At 35.8% G+C, this 9,968-nt stretch overlaps 2 protein-coding genes across 2 annotated transcripts; one reads left to right on the plus strand and one right to left on the minus strand.

The window, feature by feature from the left end:
- On the minus strand, positions 1-982 carry LOC119979889 (protein ASYMMETRIC LEAVES 2-like). The gene is made up of 2 exons (XM_038822510.1): positions 210-982; positions 1-103 (listed from the first exon to the last, which is right to left on the minus strand). The coding sequence occupies exons 1-2, from the start codon at positions 980-982 to the stop codon at positions 1-3; spliced, it is 876 nt and encodes a 291-aa protein (XP_038678438.1).
- Positions 983-7,349: 6,367 nt separating this feature from the next.
- LOC120016454 (probably inactive leucine-rich repeat receptor-like protein kinase At5g48380) lies at positions 7,350-9,968 on the plus strand. Its single transcript, XM_038869234.1, has 2 exons — positions 7,350-8,454; positions 8,850-9,968. Exons 1-2 carry the CDS (start codon positions 7,567-7,569, stop codon positions 9,768-9,770), a joined length of 1,809 nt encoding a protein of 602 aa, XP_038725162.1. The 5' UTR covers positions 7,350-7,566; the 3' UTR covers positions 9,771-9,968.

A 9,968-nucleotide genomic window follows, 5' to 3' on the forward strand; every position in this document is an offset into this window, starting at 1 on the left:
TCAATTGACTCCTGTGAGAGTCAAGCATGCAGCAGCAGTCCTAAGCTCATTTTCTGTAACATGTTGTATTGATTGTGTAGTATCCTTCAATCTCGACTCCGCGCTGCAAAATGAAAATTCATTGAGAATCATGAGTACTTGATGATCACAATGACTTTTAATTTCCCAAAACATATATATATATATACTCTCTCAATACTTATACATACCTCGACTCACAAGATTCCTTAGATTCAATGTAAGATTGTCTGTCATCCGCGATCGTATCGAATGGTATATCATCGTAATCATGAGAAACCTCCGTCTCTTGTTGCAGAGGAAAACCTTGTGGAACCATGAATGGAGATTGAATTGGGATCGCATTGTTATAGAAACCGTGTTGTTGTTGTTGTTGCTGCTGCTGCTGCGTAGTCCTTACTGGGTTCATCATATCATGATCATTCGATTCAACAAACATACCACCAATACCATTGTTTCCATTCACCATAAAGTCATTAGGAGATAGAGGAGCCATTGTAGCCACTCCCGGATGATTATGATGATGATGATGATTTTGGCCGTAAACCGGGACAACTTCATTACTCATACCTATCCCTAACGACGAAGGCGAAGGAGGAGGCATTTGGTAACAATATTGATCTTTACAAACGGCCAGCCGGGTTGTGACGTAGCGAAGTTCTTCCATTGCTTGATTGAATTGTCTCTCCAGCTCACCTATAACCCATAAACAGCCATAAACAGGAAATCTGGCCCGCATATTAGATTCGTAGATAATCGACCCCATCGCCTCCTCCTTTTGATTCGGATGAACTCTTTTTAGTACCCTCAAGATGTTGCTAACACCATACAATCGATGCGCGTTCTGAAACTTCTTGGGTTGATCGGCCGGGAAGTAGGGAGCCAAAGCACAGTCCTTTGAGCATCTCCTCCTCTGGTACTTACAAGCTGCACAGGCCTGGCTTGTGCCTCCTTTTATGGTCATTTTGGGGAAACGCAAATGGAGAAGAAAAATCAACAAAGGATGGCAAAGATGAAGAAGATTGGTGATGAGTGAATTGATTCATTAATAGTGATGAAAGAATTAACAAACTGATGACAAGTATAATAGTAATTTTGACTTTGATTGCTGAGAAAGGTGAGCTGGAATCACAAAGACCAAGTAAAATTTTGAAACTCCGATTCTAAAGGTAGATCTTGCTGTTGTTGGTGCAAGTATCACAGTTATAGTCATATATATGTGTGGGATCTTGTGCTGATATTGATATTGTAGAGGTTTTTTTTTTTTTTTTGTGTGTATATATATATATATAAGTAGATATATTTTTGGGTAAAATTGACTCACTCTGTGCTGTTGTGGCAGAGTAATCTGTGTTTGACTTCTTCAAAACCACAACAATAGATTAATTAGTTAGTATTTGTGGCTCTTGCACTCATGCACGTGAATTAATGGCATGCACAAAAAAAAAACCATATCTTTCAATAAATAGTTCATTATTTTGAGACTTGAGTTTTCCAAATGAATTCGATTTGTCATTTCTTGTGTGCTTTTTTTTCTTCTCCATGTAAGTGATAGAGATTTCACTTATCCCAAGGATTGACATGTTGGGATCCTTAACATTTTTGTTTTCTTAAGATCTTGAAATATCAAACGATAAAATTTTAATTGCTCTAGAACTTTTTTTATTGTATTTTGAATAGAAAGATATTCATGATATCATTCTAGTAGTAATGATGGTAATTGACTAATTATTTGATTTCGAATAAGAAGAGAAGAAAAGAATTCAAGTATTCCAACTTAATTTAGAAGTCTTGAAAGGTTATTGATGAATAGTTAATCAAAACAATTTGATTAGATACATAATAAATACATAATGCTCGAGTTAAAAGCAAGTTATGGGCTAAATTAGGCAATGAGAGGTTTCTTAATCATCCATAAAATGTGTTATCTAAATCCCAAACACTAACCCTAACAAAAACGAGTGAGTTTATGAATGGGTTCACTGGGGGGTTTCCAAGTACAATGTAAGTCTTTTGTCTTTTCTGGTGGATGTGTACGGGCCATGTTATGGATTGGAGAATGAAAATATAACTGGCATTACCCACCTGGTAATGCATGTACATTCTCCCCCACTTTTAGTATCGGGATCTACAAGTGGGGCACGTGACCGGCGCATGACTTCGATGGATCGAGGGCTCAATGAGGTTAAGCAAGCCTCTGAATAAATTAAACAAGAATGAATAACTAAATAAGAAATCAAAAACCCAATTGCATGTGTGTCCAACGTAAATGGGCATTGATTTTTTCTTTTTTTTGAGGAAAAATTTCATTAACAGAAAGGAGGATTACAAATCCTGACAACGATCCCTTTCAAGGAGGGATGTCATTTTACCATATTTGAGGGCATACTTTGATAATATTCATATCTATTTACTTTAAAGATTTTTGAGTATTCAAAGTCTTATCAGTAAAAGAAGATCAGATGAAGAGAAGAAGAATGTAGTACCACATTTCGGTCCGGCCCGAGTGACAACCCTACGAGTAAGAGCCTTACTCGGAATTGTGAAGACTCAAAAGTCTCGAGACCTTAATTTGGGGCACACAAGTGTACCCTCATATGAATAGAGTGTTACCCTAATGATCGAGTCAAGATAGAAAGATAGGCATTTATGTCCAGATTAGTTACACATAGCAGAGATAGATTGATTCAATATTATAATTTTATTAATGTTCACATAAGATTACGATTGCATTCTTCTGCAAAACTGATAAGAGACATCGTACATTCAAAATTATAATTTTACCATGTTTGAGCTCATGCTTTGATAATATTCATCTATTTACTTTAAAGATGTCAAACTTTCAGTATTCAAAGTCTTATCAGTAGAAGAATATCATATGAAGAGAAGAAGAAGAGATAGAAAGCAGACACAAATATTCAGTTTTCATTCATGTAAAAGTGTACACAAACTAACGGTCGTCCTTCATGCGAAAACCCATGACCTAAGCTATAGCCTTCAAAACAAGAAGCTAGGGCTCAGGCCTACAGAAGAAACATCAAGAAGCATTCCCCCACCCGCAACAAGATGAAGGTGTTGGTCGAACATATTCAACTTGGAGATAAGGTGTTGTAGACGATGAGTAGACAAGACTTTGGTGATAAGGTCATTTGCCTGCTCCTCTGATCTGAGGTTTTTGGCTTAATCATACCTTGTTGTACTTTTTCTCTGATAAAGTGTGAATCCAACTCTATATGTTTGGTTCTCTCGTTTTTGTTGACGATGTGAATTGATGCCTGATTATCACAATGTAATATCATTGGATAAGTAGGAAATAATTCTCTCTTGTAAGTAGACTGGATATCCAATTCAATTTGCTGGTGGCTGAGGATATGGCCATGTATTTAGCTTCAGCAGAGGATCTGGAAATAGTGGTATGTTTCTTTGATTTTCAGGAGATGAGAGAATCTCCTAACTCTAATACCATGTCAATCAGTAGAAGAAGATCATATGAAGAGAATAAGAATAAGAGTTAAAGAGCATAGAGAAATATTCAATTTTCATTCATGTAATAGTGTATACAAACCAACGCCTAAGTTTGTATTTGTACAAATTTGAATAGCTACCAAGTGCCAACGGTTACAAGATTGACGAGATAATATAATAAACAATGGTATTTGATATGTCATAGACTTATTAGACAAAACAAATACAATGGGTTGATATGAGAAGGCAACCCAAGAAGTTATTTTAATAAGCCGAATAAAGGAACCGTCCTTTATGCGCAAGCCCATGACCCAAGCTCTAGTCTCACTAGGTAGGGGTGTACTGAGCCAGGTTCGGGTTGGAGAAATGATCCGCTCGATAACCCTATTAAAGAACCTCCAGGTTATTGAGTTTTGGGCCACCAGGTTACGGGTTCCTGGTTTCAGGTCATATTTAACCCGATAATCCGGATAAAGAAATCTTTTCAATTTTTAATTGTTGAGTTGTCAATGGGCTGTTGCTTTTTGAGAGGTAAATGACCCGCTCAAGAACCCTGTTAAAGAACCTCTGGATAATCGGGTTTTGGACCACTGGGTTATTGAGTTTTTGGATTCGGGCCATATTTGACCCGATAATCCAGATAAAGAAATCTTTTCAATTTTTTTCTTGAGAAGAGAAATCTTCTAAATTAATTGTTGAGTTGTCAATGGGCGTTGCATTTAAACATGTTCCCTTTGTTTCTTTTTTCTATTGTTTCGGTGTGGGATGCTATTTCAACTCGCTTTATTATAAAACTGATCAATTTTTAACTTTTTCTTGGGTGTTTGGTAATTATTCCCAGAAGACTCATTACTTAGTCCACTTTAGAACTTTACTATGTCTGCCATGTCATACTCCTTTGTTCCTTGCCACTCTTTTTTGTATTAAGGTTTTGTATCTGACTAGTGGCATAGGGTTTGCTTGTGTTCCTGTGTTGTTATTGTTGTTGGTGATACAACTACTACAAATGGCATTCTATGGGTTAAACTATGATATTGTACTTTTCCTTTCGTTCACTTATATTTTATATTGAGTTCTTTTTGTACATTCAGGATTGCTATTTGTTATTATATTTCCCTTTTGTTCACTCATTTTCCTCTACCTTCATGCAACATCTTGGTTCACTCATTTTCCTATACCTTACATGCAACATGTCTCTTCATGGCTTAAAAATATGACCTTACATCTTCAGTATCCCACATCGAAAACAATAAAAGAGAGAGTCATGGGAAGCAGCTCTAAAAACATAAACAAGTCTATTATAAATTGGGCCGAGTAATATAAAATTATTTCTGATTTCAAATTGGGTTAACTATTAACAAGCCTATTAAAACTGGGCCTATTTATCTGAAGTTATTTTTTTGACCGGGTTATTGGGTCATTCGATAACTTGAAAATCATGAAAATGATTACTCTAAACCCAGTCCTATTAAAAACTTGATAAGAAAGTTTTCGGGCCTACCTGATAATCATCAGGTCGGTTCAGGTCGTTGGGTTGGGTCGGGCAGGGTTTTGAAACCCGGTGTACACCCCTATTTAGCACCATGAATCCCTCCAACCAGAGAAGATCAATCTTTTCAAAAGATTAAATTATTTATGATTTTTTTTGCTTCTTGTCTAGAATCCTAGTTCATCCCTTGTTTGCCAACACGTTTGCAAAGCATAGAGTAAATTAGGGTGCGTTTGGTATGTTTTATGTTTTCTATTTTCTATTTTTGTTTTTCATTTCTATTTTCTGTTTTTATTTTCTAGGAAACATAAAACATGTTCGGTTTGAAAAACTATTTTCTATTTTCTATTTTCATGATCTATTGATCATATGATTTTTTTTTACTTAATTATAATAAAAAACAAACATGATTTTTTTTTCTCACACTTAGGCCACCCACAGCAGAAGCGGGATACCGATACTGGACTCCAAATTTAGAGTCTCACTTTTGTCCTTTAGTGAAAAATTACTCTACATCAGTGACTGCAAGTGGAACTGTAAATTTCTGGTGTGCTACAGTAAAACTCTACATTCATTGTGCTTTATTTTTTTCCTTCTATATATTTTACCTCTTTGGTAGCACACGCTGCCACACTCAATTACTTTATTTTTTGTTCATTTTTTTTAATTTAATGATTTCAACAAATTACATATTAAATCTTATTGACACAAAAAATAAAAAATATTGAATAAAATAAATACTGTAACCATTTACGTGATATATAATTTTAGAAAATTAATAATATTAAATCATAAAAAGTGTTATAGAAATGAATATTTAAATTATTTAGAGTATGATTTAGAGTGACTGCTGTGTGGTGGTATTGTAAAAGAAACTGTAAATTTGTGAAAAGTGTACTTTTACTGTAAATTTAGAGTTTTTGTTAAAAGTCTCTGCTGTGGATGACCTAAATAAGACTGTATAATTTTATGAGACGATAAAAAATTTTCGTGTAGCTCTTGGCAAGCATAGATGTTCTATGAATTTAAACATGACTAAAAAAGTACAGTCCTTAACAGTAAAAATTAGGGGTGAAGAAAAATCGGTTCTGAGTCGGACAACAACACATATTTACGAAATATTTACATGTTCGGATCCTAAATATTTACATGTTTCATACCCGGATTGGTTTGAATCCGGACAAATAAATCTCTTTCAGAAAATGAAAACAAAAAACACTTGAAAAACAGGTAAACCAAACACACTCTTAGTTTGCTTATGAACATAAATAAGCAACCCGAGCTCCCTTAGATTCAGGTTTTTTTCTTCTTAGATTCAGGTTTTTTCTCCCTTAGGCCAAGAGCTCCTTCGCATCCAGGTTTGTCAATGGACTCGCATTTACTAAAGAGGAGTGTGTTTCTTGATGTTCCAAGAATTGTGCTGTCGAGATTATTACGTAAGTCATTGTTTAATTTTCTCTTGCCGAATTGCCAAGGAATTTTTTGCAGGGGAAAGATCCTCGACTTAGTTTTCTTTATAAGATGTTTGATTATGTGATTTCATTCATGTTTTTAGGGTTTATGAATGTGATTCTAGTTTAGGAAATTAATAAAGAACACCAATATTTAATTAGAAGCAAATACTTATAATTTTCTTCATTTATTGATTTTATTCTAGAGTTAGGGTACAATGACCCACCCATCTAATCTCCCAGTCTCTCTCTTTTGCCAAGCATGTGTTTTTTTGACTTCAAAGAAGACTTAAAATTTTAAAACCTTTCTTGGTAGACTTTCAAGCAATGTTTTAAATATCAATCGGTGTGTACCGGTTAAATAAGGTATCGGATCTCTCATTAGTACCAATTAATCTAAAATACCTAAAATATCAGGTTGTGTCTTGCCGGCCAAAAAACGGGTGAACCGACTTGTTTTACCGATATTAAACTGGTTTTACACATATTTTTTAAAAATGACTTTTATGAGAAGCTAATAATTTATTTATAAGAATTATGGTATTAAAATTCTTTCAATTTTAGATGTGGAGTCTTTGTTATTGTATGAATTATATATATATATATATATATATATATATATTTTTAATATTTGTGTCGTTTGTTTATTGAATCGGTTATACCGCATCCCAATCACTTGAACGCTATAATTGTGATACCCATATTATTTAAAATAGTGCTCTCCAATACTACTTCCTCTGACCAAGTCAAACTCAACCAGGATATCTTTGATTTATTTCATGTCTTTTGGCGCTATGGAAGACTTTTCAGGTCTTTAGAAGATTCATAGACTTTGAAAAGTCTGATCACAGTTAAAATAGAATTGTAGACTTTGAAAAGTCTGATCACAGAAGTCTTCAGTAGGGCCAAATGATCCCAATTTCTCTGATCAACTGTATCAGGCATTAATCATCTCCAATATTTCTTCCGAATGAGTTAGTCATTCCTCCCAATCTTGAGCTTCATTAGCCAAGTGAACCGCACAGTTTAGATTTCCTTACCAGTAACCTTTCAATTTTGTGTCTGTCCTGTCCACTCCTGTCATTCTATGTAACAGCTGTGTAAGCATGTTTTCTTGTCCATGTTAGTGAATTCTCATCACAAATGGCTCTTTATAATGCGCAGATCTTTATTACTCCATTTATATACATTCTGGTCTGTTGGCTGCTTCTAGGCTGCATCACTCTGAGTTTTTGTCATGAAACTGATATTCTTTGCTTAAAATCTATTAAAGAATCCATCAAAGACCCTTTGAATTCCTTTAGTGGCTCCTGGATCTTTGACAACATAACAGAAGGGTTCATCTGCAGATTTAATGGGGTGGAGTGCTGGCAGTTGGATGAGAATGTGGTCCTTAATATCAGACTTTCAAACATGAGCCTTCAGGGCGAGTTTCCTCGCGGAATTGACAAGTGCACAAGCTTAACAGGTTTAGACCTTTCAGGGAATGAGTTCTATGGATCAATTCCATCTGATATTGATAAAATGCTACCCTATGGCACATCCCTCGATCTCTCCTCAAACAATTTCTCTGGAGAAATTCCATCTAGTATTGCTAATATGACGCATCTCAACATCGTTCTACTCAACAACAACCGGCTAGAAGGTCAAATCCCGCCTCAAATTACCTCGCTTTCCCGACTCAAATCCTTCAGTGTAGCTAACAATCTGTTGTCAGGGCCTTTGCCTAACTTTGTCGTCGATGTAACGTTTTCCTATGAAAACAACAAAGGCCTCTGTGGGGAACCTCTGAGTCGTTGCAGACGATCACTCATGTCATTCAAGAGTGGATTTGTCATTGGTTACTCAGTTTCTGTAGTTTCCTTTATAGTAGTTTTTGTTTCCTATTTTATGCCTTGGTTGGATGTGAAGAAGGGAAATCGGAAGATAACAATCAAAGAGATGATCCTATTGATGATGAGGAAGGAAAAAAGGAGAAGAAAAGCTACTCTGGAGATGAAATCAGCAACTTCTTCTGAGTCGAGCAATGAGGTACGCGTTCTCTAATACTTACACAACTTCAAAGTTTATGTAATGCAACTTTTAGTCACAAAAAGAAAGAGTTACCAATTCACAACTCAATCACCGAATATTCACATGTGTTTCAACTTGGGAACTCAACATTGAAAATTGTCTCAATATGCACACACATGTAGATTTCTCACTGTTCACGTAGATTCTTTATATTGATTTTTATGCCACATCATCAGTTTGACTACCCGAGTATACATATTGGAACAATTTTCAACTTTGATTTCTCAAGTTGCAACGTTTGAACATTCTGAGTTGGACCTAGTCAACTTTTTCAATGACCAAAAATTTCGTTACCCATGCATTTATGATGTAAGACTAAAATTGAGAACTAAGAGAGATATCCTAATCCGCAGATTTCTAAGTGGGAGAAATTCGTTCCCAGGATGAGTTTTATTGAGCTGAGCAATGCAACTGACAATTTTAGCCAAAACAGTATAATCGGGGTTGGAAAACAGGGTACAGTGTACAAAGCGACCCTCCCAAATGGTTGGTTTATTGCGCTCAAGAGATTTCATGACCCTCAACGCTACGATGAAGATTTTAAATCTGAGCTGCAGATGCTTGGTCAATTGAGACATAACAACTTGGTTCCACTGTTGGGATTCTCTGTAGAATCAAACGAAAGACTTTTGGTGTACAAGTATATGTCAAATGGAAATCTTTACGATTGGCTACATTCGGGAGAAGGTGAGGCAAAGAGTGCTCTGGAGTGGCCTTTAAGGTTTAAAATTGCAATTGGATTAGCAAGAGGCTTGGCTTGGCTCCACCACAACAACAGCAGTGTCCATCTAGTCAATCTCCAACTAAACTCCAAGTCTGTTCTACTTGATCATAATTTTGAGCCGAAGATATCGAATTTCAGAAGTGCAGTGGAGATGCAAACGAGCGAACCCGATTCAACCTCAAGTTCTATGCTGATCTGGGAACTGGATTTTATGAAGTGCGATGTCCATGGCTTTGGAATTATGATTCTTGAGCTGATTACAGGCAAAGATGGGATATCTGTTGGGACTAAATATGATGACTGTGATAATCAACTGTCAAGTAACTCTTTCGATGCCTGTGATGCCATTGATAGGTCTCTGATTGGTAAGGGATTTGATGCAGAGATTTCTCAGTCTATGAAAGTTGCGTATGACTGCGTTCAGCCCGTCCTACATCAAAAGCCAACAATGCTTGAAGTTTATAACAAGTTGATGGCTGTCCGGGAGGAACATGGCCCGACATATGATTCTGAGATCACTGCCGCTAATGTTGAATTGGAAAGAGTCTAGGTCTGAATCACATTGGCATAATGTATTGTGACATACTGTTCTTTTTGAGAAATGATATTGCATTCTCCAGTTTCATGCGTATTTTCCTTGTAAAATTCGGTCTGAGGAACCATGTAACTAAAATCATGTGAAAGGATTGAAGAAAAATGGATCATCAACTCAGGTTCTTCCTTGAAAAATAAAAAAGTACTACTCATC

The sequence above is a fragment of the Tripterygium wilfordii genome, chromosome 15 (genome assembly GCF_013401445.1).
Source record: "Tripterygium wilfordii isolate XIE 37 chromosome 15, ASM1340144v1, whole genome shotgun sequence".
Taxonomy (NCBI): domain Eukaryota; kingdom Viridiplantae; phylum Streptophyta; class Magnoliopsida; order Celastrales; family Celastraceae; genus Tripterygium; species Tripterygium wilfordii.

Excerpts from the sequence above, each read along its gene's own strand:
- LOC119979889 (XM_038822510.1), bottom strand. The coding sequence starts at position 982 with ATGACCATAAAAGGAGGCACAAGCCAGGCCTGTGCAGCTTGTAAGTAC. Across the intron at positions 104-209 it reads AAGGAATCTTGTGAGTCGAG|CGCGGAGTCGAGATTGAAGG; the intron begins GTATGTATAAGT and ends TTCATTTTGCAG.
- LOC120016454 (XM_038869234.1), top strand. The coding sequence starts at position 7,567 with ATGGCTCTTTATAATGCGCAGATCTTTATTACTCCATTTATATACATT. Across the intron at positions 8,455-8,849 it reads CTTCTGAGTCGAGCAATGAG|ATTTCTAAGTGGGAGAAATT; the intron begins GTACGCGTTCTC and ends CCTAATCCGCAG.